At 39.8% G+C, this 26,771-nt stretch overlaps 1 protein-coding gene across 3 annotated transcripts in view; it reads right to left on the bottom strand.

The window, feature by feature from the left end:
* Nucleotides 1–394: 394 nt before the first annotated feature.
* Nucleotides 395–26,771, bottom strand: part of LOC140617502 (NKG2-F type II integral membrane protein-like) — a 35,322-nt gene continuing 8,945 nt past the window's right edge. For all 3 annotated transcript variants that reach the window (XM_072799051.1, XM_072799052.1, XM_072799050.1), the window contains 2 exons: nt 2,792–2,892; nt 395–2,563 (listed from right to left, as the gene is read on the bottom strand). In XM_072799051.1, the coding sequence (XP_072655152.1) occupies nt 2,434–2,563; nt 2,792–2,892 (231 nt within the window). In that variant the 3' untranslated portion in view covers nt 395–2,433. The remainder of the gene's footprint in view (nt 2,564–2,791; nt 2,893–26,771) is intronic.

Raw genomic sequence — 26,771 nt, 5'->3', positions numbered from 1 at the left:
ATTTTGAATATTCACCTACTCTGTGTTAACAGGGGAAATAAATATAAAAATATAAAGAATATGTCTGTGCAGGCTGGGTGGCTCAGTGGTTTAGCATTGCCTTCAGCCCACGGCATAATCCTGGAGACCCGGGATCGAGTCCCACATCAGATTCCCTGAATGGAGCCTGCTTCTCCCTCTGTCTGTGTCTCTGCCTCTCTCTCTCTGTCTCTGTATATCATGAATAAATAGATAAAATATTTTAAAAAGAATATGTCTATATTCAAAGAGATAAATGCATATGAAATATAAATTTATTATGCAAATAATAATTGAGTTTAATATATATCTCTCTGAAGGTCATTGAATTAGGGTAGAAAAATCTCTTAATCATTGTCAAATTACTAATGTTTGTTCTTAATTCTGGTAATAACTAGTTGTTTGACTCACACAAATATCTATACATTTTAAATTCTTATTATCTTCATTATTTAACCTTTTATTTTTTCACATTCAAACTTGGTAATAATAGTGACAGAAGTGAGAACATAGAGATTTTTTTTAAGATTTTATTTATCTATTCATGAGAGACACAGAGTGAGAGGCAGAGACATAGGCAGAGGGAGAAACAGGCTCCTTACCTGGAGCTTGATGTGCAACTTGACCCCAGGACTCTGGGACCACACTCTGAGCCAAAGGCAGACCCTCAACCACTAAGCCATGCAAGTGCATCCAAGGACATAGAGAATTTAATAAACAATATCTCTCCCAAAATATCTGAAACCCAGGAAAGCAACAGACAAGAAAAAGGACCAAAAACTACTGGCTATTATCCAAGGAGAAAGCAATCTCTACCAATAATGAACCTAACCTTTCACAGTACTGCACTAAAACAGATTCTAAAAACACACTCTGGTTCCAAATCTGAGGAAGTGGGGCAGATGTGAAAGGCTCTTATACAGCCACCCGGTGCTGGCTGCATGATCACCCTGAGTGCCTGTTAACAACTGAGTACTCCCAGCCCCTCATCGATCCCTTACTGCCCTTACTGTTGTCAGATAATGGAGCTAGGTGCTATCAACTTCTCTCCCTTGTTAGCTCACATGAGGTTGTGTCCTATTGGTGAAGGCAATTAACAAGACACTGAAAGGGAATATAAGGGAAGGGAGAAGAAATGTGTGGGAAATATCAGAAAGGGAGACAGAACATGAAGACTCCTAACTCTGGGAAACGAACTAGGGGTGGTAGAAGGGGAGGAGGGCGGGGGTGGGGGTGAATGGGTGACGGGCACTGGGGGGGGGGGGCACTTGACCGGATGAGCACTGGGTGTTATTCTGTATGTTGGTAAATTGAACACTAATAAAAAATAAATTTTATAAAAAAAAAAACCAAAAACAAAAAAAAAACCAAGACACTGCTGCAGAAAGGTCTTTTCTTCCTGGTTTCAAGGTGTTTTCATGGTGTTTGGCTACTGTGGCTTGGTTGCCAGCTGCATGCAGGCAGGAAGTCGTGTGTTTTCAACCTCCAGTAAGATTTTGTGGCCAATATCAGTCAAAGTTTCCCATCCTCCAGCCTCTACACACTTACACTCTGGCAGGGGTCCTCCCTGCTTGCCCGTCACAGCCTGAGATCCATCCTCACCACCTTCAGCCTGTGGTCTGTGCAGCTGCTCCGTCCCAGGCCAATCCCGTGAGCATGTCTGCCATGAAGCTGTGTAGCCACATTGTCTTCGGTGACATCTGAATCCCATCTTCAGAGAGTAGATCTGGCTTTCTCAGAAATCCTTCCTTTACAGTATCCTTATAACTTTCTTTCATCTCCTTTCTGAAGGCTTTCCCTTGCAAATGGTTAATAACGCTTTATATCGAACTTCTCCTGGTTTCTGTCGCCTTCCTCAAAACTGACTGATAACCTTGCCACCCTGAGTTGCTCAACCTTCATTTGTAGCTCCTTTAAGGGCTAGGACAAGTCGATTAATTTGGAAATATGAGTGGAAGTGTTCACCTTATTGAGGACTTTATAATAACAGTGCTTTATATTATGATTTGTAATTTATATATAATTTATTTTAGTAAATACAAAAGCTTAAAATGTATAATAACATGTTCCTGAGGATATATATTTTTACATTAAATAAAGGTTGAAAAATAGTTCTACTCATCAAGGGAGAAATCTCAGGTATACTTTGGACGTACGGTGAGTTAATGCATCACTATGGATTCATACTTGGCAACAAATGAACCATTTCTAGTGAGTGATGTTGATAACAGGGGAAGCTATCAGGGGTGCAGACAGGGGCAATATAGGAAATCTCAGTACCTTCCTCTTAATTCTGTTGTGAATCTAAAATTGCTCTCAAAAATGTCTTTAAAAAATAACTGAGTAAATAATCATACAGCTTGAAGAAAAGAGAAATGTGTTCTTTCTAGATAATGAGATAGCATTATACCAAATTTAGGTAAGCTTAAGTATCTGGTGCTTACAGACATATGTTTTTCTTTCTACGCAGGATGCAAAAGAAATTTTGTTGTTTATATGAAGATATAGAAATGTACAATTGTCTCTCCCTGAAGTTACTGACAACCTGAAATATAGAAAATAATATCTAATTAATCTTAGCAATGTGTAATTTAATATTTTCATGAAGAAACAATTCATTTACTAGCAGTTATATATCTAAATCTGACCATTTTCTCTCATTTTTTATGGAAACACTCAATCACTGTGTTTATATAGTTATCACATAATGCTTTTTTCTTTGCATGACTAATTCCTTTATGGTATAAAATATAGGAAATCTTGAGAAACTTACAGTTTGGAAAAGAAAGTTAAGCCTTTAGGCAACACCCATGAATTATTGCTTCTCCGGGAGACTCTAATCCATGAAGAGGAAATGAAGAACTTCAACATATACTATGAGGAAATAGATTTTATTAGATATAAAATAAAGCTCTTAAGCTCATTTAAATTTTGTAGCAATAAATAAAGTTACTTCCTTCTTACATTATTATTATTATTATTATTATTATTATTATTATTATTATTATTTTAGGAGGGGGAGTGGAAAATCTCAAACATGCTCCACATTCAGGGCAAAGCCCCACAGGAGGGTAGGGGGTTCCATCTCAGACCCTGATATCATGACCTGAACCAAAATCAAGGGCCTGATGCTTATCTGAGTGAGCGACCCGGGTGCCCCTATAGAATCTTCCAAATTATAATATAATGTTACACACTGGGCACATTACGAAAATATCTTAGTAAGACTAAGTGCAGAGGACGATCTGCCAAAGATAACAATTTCAGAGTTCTGATCATTCATCAAAGGTTAGTAATTTATGAAATATTTATTATTGAAAAAACTCCTAGAGATTCAAGTAAAAAGTACGTTTGTAATGTTTTTGCCTAGGACTGCTCCCATGCCTCCCCATCTGCCTGTCTTAGGTCAGTGACCAAGAAGAATTGTAGTATTTATAATTTTGGAAAGGCTACAAAAATCACTGGGGCTGTTGCCACAGGAGCAGATGTATGAACAATGGGGAAAGGGATAAATGGCCCAATGCTTTTGCAGCTCAAAGTGGAGAATTTACCTGATAATGATTGAGGAAGACTCAAACTTTCTAAAGTGGATTTATCTCCCATAAATAAAACGGGAAGATATTGAAAGTGAAAGTACAACAGAAGTGATGACATTAGCTCTCTCTACACACTCCAGGCTGATGGAAAAAAAAAATGTGCCTACATGTAGAGAAGACCCAGATAAACCCAATTAAAAGTGAAAGCTGAAAGAGAGTTGAAAACTGATAGTAAATTTATGGGTACTCCCAGTCTCTCTCTCTCTCTCTCTGTCTCTCTGACACCCACACACACCCACACACACTCACGCAAACACACACATGCACACACATCACATGGCAAAGAGTGGAAACCCTACTGACGCAATATTTGAATACATCCTTTAAAAAATATTAGTGGTTAACATCTAAGGTACAAATCACAAAGCCAATCTCTAGAAAGGTAGGCTAGAAAATAAAAATAATAAGAATGTGAGAAAACGGAGCAGAAATATCAGCTGGCAATTTGGAGAAGACTCTGTGTTAAAAGTTATCGAAGTTCCAGAAATAAAAAAAAATCTAAGAAAAATGAAATACAATGCATGTTCATTAAACTATATTTTCAGGGATCCCTGGGTGGTGCAGTGGTTTGTCGCCTGCCTTTGGCCCAGGGCGCGATCCTGGAGATCCAGGATCGAATCCCACGTCGGGCTCCCGGTGCATGGAGCCTGCTTCTCCCTCTGCCTGTGTCTCTGCCTCTCTCTCTGTGTGACTATCATAAATAAATAAAAAAATAAAAAAAAAATCCAATGATCTTATTTAGGTAAGAACATTTAAAAAAAACTATATTTTCAAATATCTACCAAAATTTAAAACATGCATAGAAAGTGAGAAATGTCTATATACTACAGGAAAACAAGGCTAATAGAAATTTTTACTGAGAAAAGATGTTAAATTTATTAGAAAAAAGTAGTTTAAAGTAATATTGTTGTTCAATTCAACCTTGCAAAGGAAGGAAATCCTGTTACATGCTACAACATGGACGAAACCCCAGAACATTACACTAAGTGAAATAAGCCAGTCACACACAAAAGAGTGTATTATCCTACTTATATGATGTATCGAAGTAGTCAAAGATAGAAAATAGAATGACGATTGAAAAGGTTTGAAAGGAAAGTGGAGGAGGGGAATTATTTTCAAAGAGTATAGAGTTTCAGTTTTAAAAGGCAAAAGTTGGGATCCCTGGGTGGCGCAGCGGTTTGGCGCCTGCCTTTGGCCCAGGGCGCGATCCTGGAGACCCCGGATCGAATCCCACATCGGGCATCCCGGTGCATGGAGCCTGCTTATCCCTCTGCCTATGTCTCTGCCTCTCTCTCTCTCTCTCTCTATCATAAATAAATGAAAATTGAAAAAAAAAAACCTAAAAAAAAAAAAACGTTTAAAAGGCAAAAGTTCTGGAAATCTGTTGGACAATGATGTGAATATAGTTAGCACTCAAACTATCTGATTAAAGTTGGTTAAGATACATGACATAAAATGTTAAAATGTACTTTAAAATGTAATGGATAAGATGTGAGATGTGTGATTCCTACTATACAAAATCCCAGAGAAAAATAAAACTATGGAAAAAGTAAAAATATCAATGGTTGCCAGTATTTAGCAGGAAGGGAAGAATTAATAGGTGAAGTACGGAAGATTTTTAGGCCAGTGAAACTATTCTTTTTTTTTTTTTTTTTTTTTTTGGCACTAGTTTTATTTATTTATTTTTTTTGTTTTGTTTTTGTTTTTTTTTTTGTTTTTTTTTGTTTTTTTTTTTTTATTGGTGTTCAATTTACTAACATACAGAATAACACCCAGTGCCCGTCACCCATTCACTCCCACCCCCCGCCCTCCTCCCCTTCTACCACCCCTAGTTCGTTTCCCAGAGTTAGCAGTCTTTACGTTCTGTCTCCCTTTCTGATATTTCCCACACATTTCTTCTCCCTTCCCTTATTTTCCCTTTCACTATTATTTATATTCCCCAAATGAATGAGAACATATAATGTTTGTCCTTCTCCGACTGACTTACTTCACTCAGCATAATACCCTCCAGTTCCATCCACGTTGAAGCAAATGGTGGGTATTTGTCATTTCTAATAGCTGAGTAATATTCCATTGTATACATAAACCACATCTTCTTTATCCATTCATCTTTCGTTGGACACCGAGGCTCCTTCCACAGTTTGGCTATAGTGGCCATTGCTGCTAGAAACATCGGGGTGCAGGTGTCCCGGCGTTTCATTGCATTTGTATCTTTGGGGTAAATCCCCAACAGTGCAATTGCTGGGTCGTAGGGCAGGTCTATTTTTAACTGTTTGAGGAACCTCCACACAGTTTTCCAGAGTGGCTGCACCAGTTCACATTCCCACCAACAGTGTAGGAGGGTTCCCTTTTCTCCGCATCCTCTCCAACATTTGTTGTTTCCTGCCTTGTTAATTTTCCCCATTCTCACTGGTGTGAGGTGGTATCTCATTGTAGTTTTGATTTGTATTTCCCTGATGGCAAGTGATGCAGAGCATTTTCTCATATGCATGTTGGCCATGTCTATGTCTTCCTCTGTGAGATTTCTGTTCATGTCTTTTGCCCATTTCATGATTGGATTGTTTGTTTCTTTGGTGTTGAGTTTAATAAGTTCTTTATAGATCTTGGAAACTAGCCCTTTATCTGATATGTCATTTGCAAATATCTTCTCCCATTCTGTAGGTTGTCTTTGAGTTTTGTTGACTGTATCCTTTGCTGTGCAAAAGCTTCTTATCTTGATGAAGTCCCAATAGTTCATTTTTGCTTTTGTTTCTTTTGTCTTCGTGGATGTATCTTGCAAGAAGTTACTATGGCCGAGTTCAAAAAGGGTGTTGCCTGTGTTCTTCTCTAGGATTTTGATGGAATCTTGTCTCACATTTAGATCTTTCATCCATTTTGAGTTTATCTTTGTGTATGGTGAAAGAGCGTGGTCTAGTTTCATTCTTCTGCATGTGGATGTCCAATTTTCCCAGCACCATTTATTGAAGAGACTGTCTTTCTTCCAATGGATAGTCTTTCCTCCTTTATCGAATATTAGTTGCCCATAAAGTTCAGGGTCCACTTCTGGATTCTCTATTCTGTTCCACTGATCTATGTGTCTGTTTTTGTGCCAGTACCACACTGTCTTGATGACCACAGCTTTGTAGTACAACCTGAAATCTGGCATTGTGATGCCCCCAGATATGGTTTTCTTTTTTAAAATTCCCCTGGCTATTCGGGGTCTTTTCTGATTCCACACAAATCTTAAAATAATTTGTTCTAACTCTCTGAAGAAAGTCCATGGTATTTTGATAGGGATTGCATTAAACGTGTATATTGCCCTGGGTAACATTGACATTTTCACAATATTAATTCTGCCAATCCATGAGCATGGAATATTTTTCCATCTCTTTGTGTCTTCCTCAATTTCTTTCAGAAGTGTTCTATAGTTTTGAGGGTATAGATCCTTTACATCTTTGGTGAGGTTTATTCCTAGGTATCTTATGCTTTTGGGTGCAATTGTAAATGGGATTGACTCCTTAATTTCTCTTTCTTCAGTCTCATTGTTAGTGTATAGAAATGCCACTGACTTCTGGGCATTGATTTTGTATCCTGCCACGCTACCGAATTGCTGTATGAGTTCTAGCAATCTTGGGGTGGAGACTTTTGGGTTTTCTATGTAGAGTATCATGTCATCGGCGAAGAGAGAGAGTTTGACTTCTTCTTTGCCAATTTGAATGCCTTTAATGTCTTTTTGTTGTCTGATTGCTGAGGCTAGGACTTCCAGTACTATGTTGAATAGCAGTGGTGAGAGTGGACATCCCTGTCTTGTTCCTGATCTTAGGGGAAAGGCTCCCAGTGCTTCCCCATTGAGAATGATATTTGCTGTGGGCTTTTCATAGATGGCTTTTAAGATGTCGAGGAATGTTCCCTCTATCCCTACACTCTGAAGAGTTTTAATCAGGAATGGATGCTGTATTTTGTCAAATGCTTTCTCTGCATCCAATGAGAGGATCATATGGTTCTTGGTTTTTCTCTTGCTGATATGATGAATCACATTGATTGTTTTACGGGTGTTGAACCAGCCTTGTGTCCCAGGGATAAATCCTACTTGGTCATGGTGAATAATTTTCTTAATGTACTGTTGGATCCTATTGGCCAGTATCTTGTTGAGAATTTTTGCATCCATGTTCATCAGGGATATTGGTCTGTAATTCTCCTTTTTGGCGGGGTCTTTGTCTGGCTTTGGAATTAAGGTGATGCTGGCTTCATAGAACGAATTTGGAAGTACTCCATCTCTTTCTATCTTTCCAAACAGCTTTAGGAGAATAGGTATGATTTCTTCTTTAAACGTTTGATAAAATTCTCCTGGGAAGCCATCTGGCCCTGGACTCTTGTGTCTTGGGAGGTTTTTGATGACTGCTTCAATTTCCTCCCTGGTTATTGGCCTGTTCAGGTTTTCTATTTCTTCCTGTTCCAGTTTTGGTAGTTTGTGGCTTTCCAGGAATGCGTCCATTTCTTCTAGATTGCCTAATTTATTGGCGTATAGCTGTTCATAATATGTTTTTAAAATCGTTTGTATTTCCTTGGTGTTGGTAGTGATCTCTCCTTTCTCATTCATGATTTTATTAATTTGAGTCTTCTCTCTCTTCTTCTTAATAAGGCTGGCTAATGGTTTATCTATCTTATTAATTCTTTCAAAGAACCAACTCCTGGTTCTGTTGATCTGTTCCACAGTTCTTCTGGTCTCGATTTCGTTAAGTTCTGCTCGAATCTTTATTAACTCCCTTCTTCTCTTGGGTGTAGGATCTGTTTGCTGTTTTTTCTCTAGCTCCTTTATGTGTAAGGTTAGCTTTTGTATTTGAGTTCTTTCCAGTTTTTGAATGGATGCTTGTATTGCGATGTATTTCCCCCTTAGGACTGCTTTTGCTGCATCCCAAAGATTTTGAACGGTTGTATCTTCATTCTCATTAGTTTCCATGAATCTTTTTAATTCTTCCTTAATTTCCTGGTTGACCCTTTTATCTTTTAGCAGGATGGTCCTTAACCTCCATGTGTTTGAGGTCCTTCCAAACTTCTTGTTGTGATTTAGTTCTAATTTCAAGGCATTATGGTCCGAGAATATGCAGGGGACAATCCCAATCTTTTGGTATCGGTTCAGACCCGATTTGTGACCCAATATGTGGTCTATTCTGGAGAAAGTTCCATGTGCACTTGAGAAGAATGTGTATTCAGTTGAGTTTGGATGTAAAGTTCTGTAGATATCTGTGAAATCCATCTGGTCCAGTGTATCATTTAAAGCTCTCGTTTCTTTGGAGATGTTGTGCTTAGAAGACCTATAGAGTATAGAAAGAGCTAGATTGAAGTCACCAAGTATAAGTGTATTATTATCTAAGTATTTCTTCACTTTGGTTAATAATTGATTTATATATTTGGCAGCTCCCACATTCGGAGCATATATATTGAGGATTGTTAAGTCCTCTTGTTGAATAGATCCTTTAAGTATGATATAGTGTCCCTCTTCATCTCTCACTACAGTCTTTGGGGTAAATTTTAGTTTATCTGATATAAGGATGGCTACCCCTGCTTTCTTTTGAGGACCATTCGAATGGTAAATGGTTCTCCAACCTTTTATTTTCAGGCTGTAGGTGTCCTTCTGTCTAAAATGAGTCTCTTGTAGACAGCAAATAGATGGGTCCTGCTTTTTTATCCAGTCTGAAACCCTGCGCCTTTTGATGGGGTCATTAAGCCCGTTCACATTCAGAGTTACTATTGAGAGATATGAGTTTAGTGTCATCATGATATCTATTCAGTCTTTGTTTTTGTGGACTGTTCCACTGAACTTCTTCTTAAAGGGGAATTTTAAGAGTCCCCCTTAAAATTTCTTGCAGAGCTGGTTTGGAGGTCACATATTCTTTTAGTTGCTGCCTGTCTTGGAAGCTCTTTATCTCTCCTTCCATTTTGAATGAGAGCCTTGCTGGATAAAGTATTCTTGGTTGCATGTTCTTCTCATTTAGGACCCTGAATATATCCTGCCAGCCCTTTCTGGCCTGCCAGGTCTCTGTGGAGAGGTCTGCTGTTACCCTAATACTCCTCCCCATAAAAGTCAGGGATTTCTTGTCTCTTGCTGCTTTAAGGATCTTCTCCTTATCTTTGGAATTTGCAAGCTTCACAATTAAATGTCGAGGTGTTGAACGGTTTTTATTGATTTTAGGGGGGGATCTCTCTATTTCCTGGATCTGAATGCCTGTTTCCCTTCCCAGATTAGGAAAGTTTTCAGCTAGAATTTGTTCAAATACATATTCTGGCCCTCTGTCCCTTTCGGCGCCCTCGGGAACCCCAATTAAACGTAGGTTTTTCTTCCTCAGGCTGTCGTTTATTTCCCTTAATCTATCTTCATGGTCTTTTAATTGTTTGTCTCTTTTTTCCTCAGTTTCCCTCTTTGCTATCAACTTGTCTTCTAGGTCACTCACTCGTTCTTCCACCTCGTTAACCCTCGTCGTTAGGACTTCTAGTTTGGATTGCATCTCATTCAATTGATTTTTAATTTCTGCCTGATTAGCTCTAAATTCTGCAGTCATGAAGTCTCTTGAGTCCTTTATACTTTTTTCTAGAGCCACCAGTAGCTGTATAATAGTGCTTCTGAATTGGCTTTCTGACATTGAATTGTAATCCAGATTTTGTAACTCTGTGGGAGAGAGGACTGTTTCTGATTCTTTCTTTTGAGGTGAGGTTTTCCTTCTAGTCATTTTGCTCAGTGCAGAGTGGCCAAAAGCAAGTTGTATTGGGAAAAAGAGAAAAAGAGAGGAGAGAAAGAAGGAAAGAAAAGAGAAAGAGAAAAAAAAAGGGAAGAAAAAGAAAAAAAAAAAGAAAAAAAAAAAAAAGAAAAAGAGAAAGAAAAAGAAAGGAGAAAAAAAAGGGGGTGGGGGAAGGAAACAAATCAAAAAGCAAAACAAAATAAAAACAAAAACAAAAACAAACAAACAAAAAAAGAACCACGGGGCAGTATCTTCTGATTCTGTGTACTTTAAGTCCCTTGGCTTCCTCTGGAAGTTGTCCGTCCAGCTGGTGTTCTGGGGGAGGGGCCTGTTGTGCTGGTTTTCAGGTGTTAGCAGTTGGGGGAGCTGCTGTGCCCCTGCCTGGTGCAGGGCTCAGTGGGGGGTGTTTACCCCGTGAGGCCGCAGGAGGAACAGCCCCAGTGGCGGGGCAGCTCTGGAAACCTGGATTCAGCTCCGGCAGGAACTCCGTCTGCAGGGCCTGGAGGCTCCGGGGCGGGGCCGCTGATCTGCTCAGCTCGGGGCAGGAGCGTCCTCGCTGTCCTGGGCCCTCCCGGCCTCTGCCTGTCCCGGGGGAGGCGGGATCCTGGGCTGTGTCCCGGCGCCCTGTGCTCCGGAGCCTGCGCTGGTGGATTCGCGCTCCCGGGCCGCGCAGCCCCCTCCGCGGAGCCGCCGCCCGAGCCCCTCCGAGCTGCTCCTGGAACCGTGCAGCCCCCTCCGCACGGAGCCTCCTCCTCTGCCCGAGCCCCTCCGAGCTGCTCCCGCCCCGCAGCCCCCTCCGCGGAGCCGCCCCCGAGCCCCCCCGAGCTGCTCCGGGCCCCGCCGTGCGCGCTGCAGCCCTTAGGGAGCTCGGCGCACTCTCCTGGGCGCGCAGTTGCTGTTACTGTCCCCGGGAGCCCGAGCGCATCCCCGCCCTCCTGGGTCCTGCTCCAACTCCCCGCGAGCCCCTTTCCCCCGGGAAGGTCGGTGCAGCTCCTGCTCCTCCGGGACGGGGCTCTCCTGTCCTGGGGACACTCGGCCCGGCCTCAGCCCGGCTCCTCGCGGGCCCCTCCCCCTTGGAGGCCTTTGTTTCTTTATTTCTTTTTCCCCGTCTTCCTACCTTGATAGAAGCGCGAACTCTTCTCACTGTAGCATTCCAGCTGGTCTCTCTTTAAATCTCAGGCCGAATTCATAGATTTTCAGGATAATTTGAAGGTTTTCTAGGTAGTTTGGTGGAGACAGGTGATTTGGAGACCCTACTCTTCCGCCATCTTGCTCCTCCCCCCCAGTGAAACTATTCTATATAAAATGTCTTTACACATTTCTCCAAACTCAAAAAAATTACAAAATCAAGAGTACATCTTAATTTAAACTAAGGTCTTTCAGTAATAAAGATGGGTGAATGTACATTCATCAGTTGTAGCAAATGTACCACTCAAGTGGGGGATATTGATAATGGGAAAGGCTATACAGATGTAGACAGTAGTGGTATATAGGACACCTCTGTGTCTTGTCTCAGTTTTGCTGTGAACCTAAACCTACTCTCATAAATAAAGTTTATTTTTTAAATAAATGGGTAATATGATAAATTTTCTATTATTTTTAACACGATTAAAAAATAAAATAGAAAGTAAACAAAAAGAGGTGATCTTGAAGGTACCAGAGAAAAACTACTCATTACAACTAATAATATGATTAGTAGAGGAGTTCTCACCAGAAACTATGAAGAATAAAAGACAGAGAAGGTCAAAATCAAAGAGCTGAAAGTACTGGAAAAAAATTAAAAACAAAACACAAATCAGAAACCTCCAAATGAAAGCAAAACAAAACAAAGAAACTTGTCAAAAAAGAATTCTAAATTCAGCAAAACAATCTTGCAAAAAAAGAAGGTACACAAGGACCTAACAACACACACAAAACCTATGAATTTCTTCTGAGCAGACATGTTCTCCAGAAATGTTTTTCAAGCTAAAAGTACATGACACTAGTTGGTAACATATATCCACAAAAAGGCAATAGAAAAAAAAGAGGAGGAAGAAGAAGAAAGAAGAAGAAGAAGAAGAAGAAGAAGAAGAAGAAGAAGAAGAAGAAGAAGAAGAAGAAGAAGAAGAAGAAGAAGGAGAAAGGAGAAGGAGAAGAAGAAGGAGAAGAAGAAGGAGAAGAAGAAGGAGAAGAAGAAGAAGGCGGCAATATAAATAGTAAGTATGTGGGTAAATTTAAGAATCTGTGTGTGTTTTTTTCTCTATTTCTTTAAAAGATAAGATCATTTAAAACCATCATACCACTGTATGGTTGGTCTATACCATATATAAATACAACCTTGTGCTGGTAATTGGGCACATTGGAAGGGGATTTATGCCTTATTTTTTTTTTTAGCATTTGTTGATTTTTGTGGTGCAAATCACCTTGAATGGTTTATTTCAAGTCACTAACATGAAATCATGAACACAGTGTTGAAAAAAATTTGTATAATTGGTGCTCAGAAACTGGTGTTAACTGGCTTTAGCACATTTTTGGAAGTGCAGGTTTCCCTTACTATCTGAATCTGAAATATTGCTATGAAACAGTTTTTAGGTTAATATGGTACAAATTGAATAAGTTAATACCATTAATTTATATGGAAATTTTTTGAGCATTCCTAGACTGCTACCTAGGCCAGAGCTGAACCTTTGACTCCACCATCCCAGACTATTAGACCCTGCCTCTGGTCCCAAGCAATACTGAACCACATAATCCCAGAATCTGTGTCACTGATGCATTTCCTTTAGTAGCCTGAGTCACAGGGATTATCCTTTGAGACCCAAGTACAGTGTCCATGGGATATTGGCATATGCCTCTACTCTAGACATCATGCAATAGTGACAAGTAAAGCTGTGCCACTGGACATGGCATCGTGGTGGTTTCACTTGCACTTGATCCTAGGACTATAGCTCCAATGCTGCTTTGAGGGCTTTGAGTGTCAGCATGCCAGAAGGGTCACCAAGAAGGCTATCCTCGCTGAACATTCCTCTCATGCCCAGGCCAGTAGAGAGTGGAATGGGATTTTTTTTATTGCACCATAGTTAACATCCAGTGTTATATTAGTTTTACGTATACGATAAAGTAATTCAACATCTAGATACATTACTCATTGCTCATCATGATAAGAATATTCTTTTTTTTTTGAAATTTTATTTATTCATGAGAAACACACGGAGAGAGGCAGAGATGTGTCAGAGGGCAGAGCAGGCTCCCTGTGGGGAGCCTGATGTGGGACTTGATCTCAGGACTGGATCAAGTCCGGGATCATAACCCGAGCCAAAGGCATATCACTGAACCACCCAGATGACCCATGATAAGGATATTCTTAATCCACTTTACTTATTTCATCCATCCCCTGTTTCCATTTCCCTTCTGGTTTCCATCAGTTTGTTCTCCATTATTAAGTGTCTGGATTTTTGGTTTGTCTCTTTCTTTCCTGGTTCATTTGTTTGGTTCTTAAATTCCACGTAGTGTGAAATCATATGGTTTTTCTCTTTCTCCGACTGACTTATTTCACTTAGCATCATAATACTCTCTAGCTCCATCCATGTTATTTGCAAATGACAAGATTTCATGCCTTTTTATGCCCGAGTAATATTACTCGGGCATAAAACATAAAACAATGAACATAGGGCTACCTACACCTTTTCAAATTAGTGTTTTTGTATTCTCTGGATAAATATTCAGTAGTGGAAATACTGGATTATAAGGTAGTTCTAGTTTTAAATCTTTTAAGGAATCTCAATACTTAATACAGTGGCCGCATCAGTTTGCACTCCTACAGTGCACAAGGGTTCCTTCCTTTTTCTCCATATCCTTGAAAACTCTTTTTATTTCTTCTGTTTTTTATTTTAACCATTCTGAGGCATGAGGTGATATCTCATTACAGTTTTGATTGACATTTCCCTGATGATCAGTGATGTTCTTCATGCGTCTGTTGGCTATCTGCATTTCTTCTTTGGAGAAATGTCTGTTCATGTCTTCTGCCCATATTTTAATTGAACTACCTGGGGGGATTTTTGGTATTGAGTTGTATATGTTCTTTATGTATTTTGGATACTAACCACTTCTAGATATGTCATTTGCAAATATCTTCTCCCACACAGTCGGGTGTGTTTTAGTTTGGTTGATCTTTTCCTTTGCTGTGCAGAAGCTTTTTATTGTGATATAATCCCAATAGTTTACCTTCCCTCTATTTACCTTGCCTCAGGAGACACTTCTAGAACAATGATGCTATGGGCTATGTCAGAGAATTTCTGTCTGTTCTCTCTTCTAGGATGTTTATGGTTTTCAGGTCTCATATTAGGTCCTTAATCCATTTTGAGTTTCTTTTTCTGTATGGTGCAAAAAAGTGGTCCAGTTTTATTCATTTGCTTGTAGAAGTCCAATTTAACCAACATTCTTTGTTTAAGAGACTTTTTCCCCTTGCATATTCTTTCTTCCTTTGTCAAAGACTAATTGAATATGAACTTACGGATTTATTTCTGGGTTCTTTATTGTGTTCTATTGATCTATCTGTGTCTTTATTTGTGCCTCTACCATACTGTTTTGATTACTACAGCTTTGTAGTGTATCATGAAAACTGATATCTCCAGTTTTGTTCTTTTTCAAAATAGCTTTGGCTGTTGGAAGTCTTTTGTGATTCCATACAAATTTTAGGATTATTTGCTCAAGTTCTGTAAAAAATGCTGTTGCTATTTTGGTATGAATTATATTAAATCTGTAGATTTCTTTGGACAGTATGGACATTTTAACAGTGTTTGTTCTTCCAGTCCTTGAGCATGGAATGTCTTTCCATTTGTGTCATCTTTAATTTCTTTCATTAATAATTTATAGTTATTAGAATATACATCTATTACCTCCTTGGTTAAGTTTATTCTTAGGTATTTTATTATTTTGACACATTCTTTATGGTGTATTTTTAAATGAGATTGTTTTCTTAAATATCTTTCTGCTATTTAATTATTGGTATATTGGGAAAGCACCAGATTTCTGTACATTGGTATGTGTCCTGCCATCTTGCTGAATTCATTTGAAGTTCTAGTAGTTTCATTGTTACATCTTTAGGGTTTTCTATATAAAGTATCATGTCATCTGCAAACAGTAAAACAGAAGTTTTACTTCTCCTTAACAGCTTGGATGCCTTTTATTTCTTTTTGTTGTCTAATTGCTATGATTGGGATTTCCAGTACTATGTTGAATAAAAATGGTGAGAGTGGACATCCTTGTCTTTTTCCTGACCTTAGGGGGAAAGCTCTGTTTTTCATCATTGAGGATGATGCCAGATGTGGAGTTTTCACGTGTGGACTGTATTCTGTTGAGATAAATTACCTCTAAATCTATTTATGTTGCGGATTTTTAACAAAAATGCATTTTGTATTTTGTCAAATGGTTTTTCTCCATCTAAATTATCATATGAGTTTTATCCTTTCTCTCATTGATGTGATGTATCACAGTGGTTGATTTGCAAATATTGAACCACCTTTGCATCCCCGGAATAAATCCCACTTGATTGGTGCAAATAACTTCTTTTAGTATATTGTTGGATCTAGTATGTTAACATTTTAATGAGGACTTTGCATCTATGTTCATCAGAGATAATGGCCTGTAGTTCCCTTTTCTCCTAGTGTCTTTATTGGATTTTGATATCAGGGTAATCCTAACTTCACAGGATGAATTAGGAAGCATCCATCCACTTCCTTTGTTATTTTATTTTATTTTTTTGAATACTTTGAGAAGACAAAGTATTGACTCCTCTTTGGATCCTTTGTAGAATTATTTGTGAATCCATCTGGTCCTGGACTTTTGTTCATTGACAGTTTTTTTGGTTGCCTGTTCAATTTCATTGCTGGTAATCAATCTGTTCAAATTTTCTACTCCTTCCTGATTCAATTTTGTGAGGTTATATGTTTTTAGGAATTTATCCATTTCATTTATCCATTTCTTACAGGTTTCTGTATCATTTATTTACATTTTTTAAAAAGATTTTATTTATATAGAGAAAGAGAAACACTGAGCAGGGTGAGGGACAGAAAGAGAGGAAGAGAGAATCCCAAGCCAAGTCTGCTGAGCACCTGGAGCCCAATGAGGGGCTTGATCCCACAACCCTGAGATTATGACCCCAACCAAATCAAGAGTTGGACACCCAACTGACTAAGACACTTGGGTGCCCTATATCATCTATTCCTAATATAATAATCTGATACAATATAAACTTTATTATTTACTTCCTTTTGCTGGTTTTGGGCTTAGTCTGTTATCCTTTGTCTAGCTCCTTTAGATGTAAAGGTTGTTTATATGAGATTTTTCTTGCTTCCTGAAGTAGACCTATATTGCTATAAACTTCCCTCTTAAATCTTTTTTGCTGCATCCTAAAGATTTTACAGTATTGTGCTTTCAATATCATTTGACCCCATGTATTTTTTTAATTTCCTCTTTGATTTCTTAGCTGACTCATTCATTGTTTAGTAATGTGAAATTAAACTTTCATGTGTTTGTGTTCTTCCCACATTTTTTTCTTGTAGTTTATGTCTACTTTCAGAGCATTGTGATAAAAGATGCCTGGGCAAATTGAACACCAATAAAAAATAAATTTATAAGAAAATAAAAAGATGCTTGGTATGTCTTCAATCTTGTTCAATTTGTTGAGACCAGTTTTTTGGCCTATTCTGGATAATGTTACATGTGCACTTGAAAAGAATGTGTATTCTGCTCTAATAGAGTGGAATGTTCTGAATATACCTTTTAAATCCATCTGTTCCAGTGTGTCATCAAAGCCACTACTTTCTTCATGATAGTCCATCTAACTCTATATCTGTTTTTCTGTGTTAAGAAAGTCAGCTACATCTCCTACTCTTAAAAATAGGAGCTTTATGAAGAAGAGTTCCTGTAGTGCCCTGATACTTAATGTCCCTTGTTCTTCAGTGGATTCAGGCATTTCAGGGATGTCTCCTGTTTTTGTTGTGTGAGCCCTGCTCTTGTGGCTGAGCTACTTTCACCTTGAGTCCAGTCATCTGCAAGGCTCTCATTGTCTGTCGGGGGCAGGGTTTGGTCCTGTCTGAGGCCTACTTGGGCTTGAGGTGAATCAGACCACGCATTTCCAGACATGCAATAGCATAGAACTGAAGACTATTCTCCCTGTGTTCTCCCATGAGAAGCTCCATTAGTGGGCAGGGCCTAGAGTGAGACCATATGTCTACCCTCAGCCCTCTGATGAGGCCACAATTAGACCTGTGTGTGTGGTTATCTACCTTTCTTCCCCAGGGCAAAAATCCTTCAGACTGGTATTATCCCCTGCTGGGGCTGCTTGCATACTGCTAGGCTTGTGGCACAGTTTTGGATGGGCTCTGGACAAGGGAATGTTGGAGGTAGTAGGTTCCCAGGAGAAATAGGGCAGGGCACACAATGTTAACAAGTTTTGTTCAGGTGGAAGAGACCTGGAACAGAGGCCTGGCTGGAGAAGCCATGACTGCAGGGAACTAAGGGTGATACATAGTGTTAGCAAGTTAGGTGGAGTACATTAGATCACCACTGGTTCCTGCACATGTCCTTGTCTCTATACCAGGGGGCAGTGGAGTGAAATGCTGCTGGCTAGCTCCTTTGTTCCTTTGAAGAACTCTGCTTCCCTACACATGCTCTGAAATTAGTAAATACATCTCTTTCCTGTATGTCCCAGGTGTTTTTCAAGCTGCTGTTTCTATGGTGTGTCTCAACCTGTTGTTTGTGGTGCAGACTCTTTAAGGGCGGGGACTGAGTTTTCTATAGCTCCCTCAGCCTCACCTAGAGATGAGACTATTCATTTCTTTTTTAACATTCCAGGTCTTAGATCCCATTGATTATAAGAATTCACAAAATAAACTCTGGTTTTCAAGCCAATATTATAGGATTCTTTTTCCCTGAATGAGCTCTCCAGGCCTGTGGTGCTTTGTGTGAGGATTCTTTCTCTTCTTTCTATACACCCATGGCAGCCCTTCTTCCCATGAACAGTTCTGCAGGTCTGCTTAGCTCCTGATTGACTCTGGATTTCCTATCTTCTTGGAGGTAGCCTCTTCCCTATAATCAGCAGTAGATAGTCTTTTCTATAAGTCTTTGGGTCATTTTCTAGGTTATTAACAGTGATGTGGGTGTTACCTAGTTGTATCCATGAGATGAGGTAAGCTTCTTACTTGGTACTTCCCCAGAAGTTGAGATAATATTTTAAAGAGATCAAAGGAGAAAAAAATAGCTGTCAACCAAGAATGCCTTACTCAGCAAAGCTACCATTCAGAAATAAAGGAGAGATAAGATTTTCACACCATCTCAGGGGATGGTGAATCAAAGTTTCAACTCTGGCCTTGGATGGCAATCACAGGATTGCAGCATCATGACTCCGCTGGTATCTGTTAAAGCCGTGCAGCATAAGCACTAGATGTACCCCACAGAAATGCTAAAGGGAATTCTTTAAGCCAAAACAAACAATAAAACCCAAATTAATAAAATAAAAATATATGAAAAGTGTAAAATCACTGGTACAAGCAAAAGGAAAAAGATCCCTGACAATGATTTAGGCAATGCTGTCTAGAATAAGTCAACAGAAGCACAGACATCAAAAAAATAAAATAAAAGTGTGAGACCACATTAGATAAGGAGATTCTGCACAGCAAAGGGAAGTCAAAAAATTGAAAAGACAGCATAGAATGAGAGAATATAATTGCAAACCATATATCTGATAAAGGGCTAATTTCCAAAATATATAAAGAACTCATACAACACTATAATAAAGAACAGAATAATCCAATTTTTAAAATGGACAAAGGACCTGAGTAGTCAGTTTTCTGGGGACATACAAATGGGCAATAGGTATATGAAAAGGCGTTCAACCACACAATTAATCAGGGAAATGCAAATCAATGAGTATAAAGCAATGATATGATCACCTCACATCTAGTAGAATGGGTTTTATCAAAAAGAGAAAAGATAACAAATATTGGTAGAATGTGAAGAAAAGGAAGACTTTTGGTGGGAAAATAAATTGTTGTAGACACAATGGAAAATAATATGGTAATTTCCAAAGAAAATTAAAAACAGAACTATCATATAATTCAGTAATCTCATTCTTTGGTATATATTAAAAGGAACTGAAATCAGTATCTGCAAGAAATATCTGCACAGCCATGCTCATTACATTACTTACAACAGCCAACAAATGAAAGCAAACATATGTCTGCCAACAGATAAAGGGTTAAGAAGGTGTATATATATATATATATATATATATATATATATATATATATACCTTTTGTGATATATATATATATATATATACCTTTTGTGATATATATATATCACAAAAACATAAATGTTACTCAGCCATCCCCAAAAATGAAGTCTTGCTATTCATGACAAATGGATGGACCTTGGAAGCATTGTACTAAGTGACATACATTAGACAGAGATACACAAATACTGTGTGATCTTACTTGTATGTAGAATCTAAAAAACTTGAACTTGTAAAATACAGTCAGATGTTGTTTACCTGGGCCTAAGAGGCGGGGAAACTGGGGAGATGTTGTTTAAGTGTACAAAGTTACAACTGGAAGATAAATAAGTTCTGTAGACCTGATGTACAACATAGTGATTGTAGTCAGCATTAGCATATTAGAAACTTCAAAGTTGCAAAGAGACTAAATCTTAACTGTCTCCAACACAAAAAAGAAATGATAAACCTATGACATGACAAAGGTGTTAGCTAATATTATGACGGTAATCATATTGCAATATATGCAATGCTATATGTAAGCTATATCTCAATAAAAACAAACAGAAGATACATTTGTTCTACTTACAGGAATGACGAGAATATAATTTAAAATTAGAGCTTTGATATCAACAAAGGGTTTAAAATGGAACACTAAAATAATATGTGTTTAATACAAAAGATATCAGTTAAGATAGAAGAAAATAAGACATATACATAGAACATACAGCAAAATGACAGACTTAAATTCAAGTATACAAATAATTGCATTAGAGAGGGAGGGGCAGGATGGCAGAAGAGTAGGGTCCCCAAATCACCTGTCTCCACCAAATTACCTAGAAAACCTTCCAATCATCCTGAAAACCTATGAATTCGGCCTGAGAATTAAAGAGAGACCAGCTGGAATGCAACAGTGAGAAGAGTTCGCGCTTCTATCAAGGTAGGAAGACGGGGGGAAAAAGAAGTAAAGAAACAAAGGCCTCCAAGGGGGAGGGGCCCCGCGAGGAGCCGGGCTGAAGCCGGGGCGAGTGTCCCCAGGACAGGAGAGCCCCGTCCCGGAGGAGCAGGAGCTGCACCAACCTTCCCTGGCGGAAAGGCGCTCCCGGGGAGTTAGAACAGGACCCAGGAGGGCGGGGATGCGCTCGGGCTCCCGGGGACACTAACAGACACCTGCGCCCGGGAGAGTGCGCCAAGCTCCCTAAGGGCTGCAGCGCGCACGGCGGGACCGGAGCAGCTCGGGGGGGGGGGCGGGGGGGGGGGGACTCGGGCGGCGGCTCCGCGGAGGAGGCTGCACGGCCCCGGGAGCAGCTCGGAGGGGCTCGGACAGAGGAAGAGGTTCCGTGCGGACGGGGCTGCGCTGTTCCAGGAGCAGCTCAGAGGGGCTCGGGCGGCGGCTCCGCGGAGGGGGCTGCGGGGCGGGAGCGCGAATCCACCAGCGCAGGCTCCGGAGCACAGGGCGCCGGGACACAGCCCAGGATCCGGCTTCCCCCGGGACAGGCAGAGGCCGGGAGGGCCCAGGACAGCGAGGACGTTCCTGCCCCAGCTGAGCAGATCAGCGGCCCCGCCCAGGAGCCTCCAGGCCCTGCAGACTGAGACCTCCGGAGTTATTGCGGGGGCTGAATCCAGGTTTCCAGAGCTGCCCCGCCACTGGGGCTGTTCCTCCTGCGGCCTCACGGGGTAAACAACCCCCACTGAGCCCTGCACCAGGCAGGGGCAGAGCAGCTCCCCCAACTGCTAACACCTGAAAATCAGCACAGCAGGCCCCTCCCCCAGAAGACCAGCTACTGACTGACAACAACTTCCAGAGGAAGCCTAGGGACTTAAAGTACACAGAATCAGAAGATACTCCCCCGTGGTTCTTTTTTTTTTTTTTTTTTTTTTTGTTCTGTTTTGTTTTGTTTTGCTTTTTGATTTGTTTCCTTCCCCCACCCCCCTTTTTTTCTCCTTTCTTTTTCTTTCTCTTCTTCTTCCATTTTTTTTTTTCGTTTTTTTTTCTTCCTTTTTTTTCTCTTTCTCTTTTCTTTCCTTCTTTCTCTCCTCTCTTTTTCTCCTTTTCCCAATACAACTTGCTTTTGGCCACTCTGCACTGAGCAAAATGACTAGAAGGAAAACCTCACCTCAAAAGAAAGAATCAGAAACAGTCCTCTCTCCCACAGAGTTACAAAATCTGGATTACAATTCAATGTCAGAAAGCCAATTCAGAAGCACTATTATACAGCTGCTGGTGGCTCTAGAAAAAAGCATAAAGGACTCAAGAGACTTCATGACTGCAGAATTTAGAGCTAATCCGGCAGAAATTAAAAATCAATTGAATGAGATGCAATCCAAACTAGAAGTCCTAACGACGAGGGTTAACGAGGTGGAAGAACGAGTGAGTGACATAGAAGACAAGTTGATAGCAAAGAAGGAAACTGAGGAAAAAAGAGACAAACAATTAAAAGACCATGAAGATAGAATAAGGGAAATAAACGACAGCCTGAGGAAGAAAAACCTACGTTTAATTGGTGTTCCCGAGGGCGCCGAAAGGGACAGAGGGCCAGAATATGTATTTGAACAAATTCTAGCTGAAAACTTTCCTAATCTGGGAAGGGAAACAGGCATTCAGATCCAGGAAATAGAGAGATCCCCCCCCTAAAATCAATAAAAACCGTTCAACACCTCGACATTTAATAGTGAAGCTTGCAAATTCCAAAGATAAGGAGAAGATCCTTAAAGCAGCAAGAGACAAGAAATCCCTGACTTTTATGGGGAGGAGTATTAGGGTAACAGCAGACCTCTCCACAGAGACCTGGCAGGCCAGAAAGGGTGGCAGGATATATTCAGGGTCCTAAATGAGAAGAACATGCAACCAAGAATACTTTATCCAGCAAGGCTCTCATTCAAAATGGAAGGAGAGATAAAGAGCTTCCAAGACAGGCAGGAACTGAAAGAATATGTGACCTCCAAACCAGCTCTGCAAGAAATTTTAAGGGGGACTCTTAAAATTCCCCTTTAAGAAGAAGTTCAGTGGAACAGTCCACAAAAACAAGGACTGAATAGTTATCATGATGACACTAAATTCATATCTCTCAATAGTAACTCTGAATGTGAACGGGCTTAATGACCCCATCAAAAGGTGCAGGGTTTCAGACTGGATAAAAAAGCAGGACCCATCTATTTGCTGTCTACAAGAGACTCATTTTAGACAGAAGGACACCTACAGCCTGAAAATAAAAGGTTGGAGAACCATTTACCATTCGAATGGTCCTCAAAGGAAAGCAGAGGTAGCCATCCTTATATCAGATAAACTAAAATTTACCCCAAAGACTGTAGTGAGAGATGAAGAGGGACACTATATCATACTTAAAGGATCTATTCAACAAGAGGACTTAACAATCCTCAATATATATGCCCCGAATGTGGGAGCTGCCAAATATATAAATCAATTATTAACCAAAGTGAAGAAATACTTAGATAATAATACACTTATACTTGGTGACTTCAATCTAGCTCTTTCTATACTCGATAGGTCTTCTAAGCACAACATCTCCAAAGAAACGAGAGCTTTAAATGATACACTGGACCAGATGGATTTCACAGATATCTACAGAACTTTACATCCAAACTCAACTGAATACACATTCTTCTCAAGTGCACATGGAACTTTCTCCAGAATAGACCACATATTGGGTCACAAATCGGGTCTGAACTGATACCAAAAGATTGGGATCGTCCCCTGCATATTCTCAGACCATAATGCCTTGAAATTAGAACTAAATCACAACAAGAAGTTTGGAAGGACCTCAAACACGTGGAGGTTAAGGACCATCCTGCTAAAAGATGAAAGGGTCAACCAGGAAATTAAGGAAGAATTAAAAAGATTCATGGAAACTAATGAGAATGAAGATACAACCGTTCAAAATCTTTGGGATGCAGCAAAAGCAGTCCTAAGGGGGAAATACATCATAATACAAGCATCCATTCAAAAACTGGAAAGAACTCAAATACAAAAGCTAACCTTACACATAAAGGAGCTAGAGAAAAAACAGCAAATAGATCCTACACCAAGCAGAAGAAGGGAGTTAATAAAGATTCGAGCAGAACTCAATGAAATCGAGACCAGAGGAACTGTGGAACAGATCAACAGAACCAGGAGTTGGTTCTTTGACAGAATTAATAAGATAGATAAACCATTAGCCAGCCTTATTAAAAAGAAGAGAGAGAAGACTCAAATTAATAAAATCATGAATGAGAAAGGAGAGATCACTACCAACACCAAGGAAATACAAACGATTTTAAAAACATATTATGGGGATCCCTGGGTGGCGCAGCGGTTTGGCGCCTGCCTTTGGCCCAGGGCGCGATCCTGGAGACCCGGGATCGAATCCCACATCGGGCTCCCAGTGCATGGAGCCTGCTTCTCCCTCGGCCTGTGTCTCTGCCTCTCTCTCTCTCTCTGTGACTATCATAAATAAATAAAAATTGAAAAAAAAATATTAAAAAAAATAAAAAATAAAAACATATTATGAACAGCTATGCGCCAATAAATTAGGCAATCTAGAAGAAATGGACGCATTCCTGGAAAGCCACAAACTACCAAAACTGGAACAGGAAGAAATAGAAAACCTGAACAGGCCAATAACCAGGGAGGAAATTGAAGCAGTCATCAAAAACCTCCCAAGACACAAGAGTCCAGGGCCAGATGGCTTCCCAGGGGAATTTTATCAAACGTTTAAAGAAGAAACCATACCTATTCTCCTAAAGCTGTTTGGAAAGATAGAAAGAGATGGAGTACCTCCAAATTCGTTCTATGAGGCCAGCATCACCTTAATTCCAAAACCAAAGACCCCACCAAAAAGGAGAATTACAGACCAATATCCCTGATGAACATGGATGCAAAAATTTTCAACAAGATACTAGCCAATAGGATCCAAGAGTACATTAAGAAAATTATTCACCATGACCAAGTAGGATTTATCCCTGGGACACAAGGCTGGTTCAACACCCGTAAAACAATCAATGTGATTCATCATATCAGCAAGAGAAAAACCAAGAACCATATGATCCTCTCATTAGATGCAGAGAAAGCATTTGACAAAATACAGCATCCATTCCTGATCAAAACTCTTCAGAGTGTAGGGATAGAGGGAACATTCCTTGACATCTTAAAAGCCATCTATGAAAAGCCCACAGCAAATATCATTCTCAATGGGGAAGCACTGGGAGCCTTTCCCCTAAAATCAGGAACAAGACAGGGATGTCCACTCTCACCACTGCTATTCAACATAGTACTGGAAGTCCTAGCCTCAGCAATCAGACAACAAAAAGACATTAAAGGCATTCAAATTGGCAAAGAAGAAGTCAAACTCTCCCTCTTCGCCGATGACATGATACTCTACATAGAAAAACCAAAAGTCTCTACCCCAAGATTGCTAGAACTCATACAGCAATTCGGTAGCGTGGCAGGATACAAAATCAATGCCCAGAAGTCAGTGGCATTTCTATACACTAACAATGAGACTGAAGAAAGAGAAATTAAGGAGTTAATCCCATTTACAATTGCACCCAAAAGCATAAGATACCTAGGAATAAACCTAACCAAAGAGGTAAAGGATCTATACCCTCAAAACTATAGAACACTTCTGAAAGAAATTGAGGAAGACACAAAGAGATGGAAAAATATTCCATGCTCATGGATTGGCAGAATTAATATTATGAAAATGTCAATGTTACCCAGGGCAATGTACACGTTTAATGCAATCCCTATCAAAATACCACGGACTTTCTTCAGAGAGTTAGAACAAATTATTTTAAGATTTGTGTGGAATCAGAGAAGACCCCGGATAGCCAGGGGAATTTTAAAAAAGAAAACCATATCTGGGGGCATCACAATGCCAGATTTCAGGTTGTACTACAAAACTGTGGTAATCAAGACAGTGTGGTACTGGCACAAAAACAGACACATAGATCACTGGAACAGAATAGAGAACCCAGAAGTGGACCCTGAACTTTATGGTCAACTAATATTCGATAAAGGAGGAAAGACTATCCATTGGAAGAAAGACAGTCTCTTCAATAAATGGTGCTGGGAAAATTGGACATCCACATGCAGAAGAATGAAACTAGACCACTCTCTTTCACCATACACAAAGATAAACTCAAAATGGATGAAAGATCTAAATGTGAGACAAGATTCCATCAAAATCCTAGAGAAGAACACAGGCAACACCCTTTTTGAACTCGGCCATAGTAACTTCTTGCAAGATACATCCACAAAGGCAAAAGAAACAAAAGCAAAAATGAACTACTGGGACTTCATCAAGATAAGAAGCTTTTGCACAGCAAAGGATACAGTCAACAAAACTAAAAGACAACCTACAGAATGGGAGAAGATATTTGCAAATGATGTATCAGATAAAGGGCTAGTTTCCAAGATCTATAAAGAACTTATTAAGCTCAACACCAAAGAAACAAACAATCCAATCATGAAATGGGTAAAAGACATGAAGAGAAATCTCACAGAGGAAGACATAGACATAGCCAACATGCACTTGAGAAAATGCTCTGCATCACCTGCCATCAGGGAAATACAAATCAAAACCACAATGAGATACCACCTCACAACAGTGAGAATGGGGAACATTAACAAGGCAGGAAGCCACAAATGTTGGAGAGGATGTGGAGAAAAGGGAACCCTCTTGCACTGTTGGTGGGAATGTGAACTGGTGCAGCCACTCTGGAAAACTGTGTGGAGGTTCCTCAAAGAGTGAAAAATAGACCTGCCCTACGACCCAGCAATTGCACTGTTGGGGATTTACTCCAAAGATACAGATGCAATGAAACGCCGGGACACCCGCACCCCAATGTTTATAGCAGCAATGGCCACAATAGCCAAACTGTGGAAGGAGCCTTGGTGTCCATCGAATGATGAATGGATAAAGAAGTTGTGGTCTATGTATACAATGGAATATTACTCAGCCATTAGAAACGACAAATACCCACCATTTGCTTCAACAAATGGAACTGGAGGGTATTATGCTGAATGAAGTAAGTCAATCGGAGAAGGACAAACATTATATGTTCTCATTCATTTGGGGAATATAAATAATAGTGAAAGGGAATATAAGGGAAGGGAGAAGAAATGTGTGGGAAATATCAGAAAGGGAGACAGAACATAAAGACTCCTAACTCTGGGAAACGAACTAGGGA

Source organism: Canis lupus, chromosome 25, assembly GCF_048164855.1.
Source record: "Canis lupus baileyi chromosome 25, mCanLup2.hap1, whole genome shotgun sequence".
NCBI lineage: Eukaryota > Metazoa > Chordata > Mammalia > Carnivora > Canidae > Canis > Canis lupus.
This window is presented reverse-complemented; position numbering and strand designations above follow the sequence as displayed.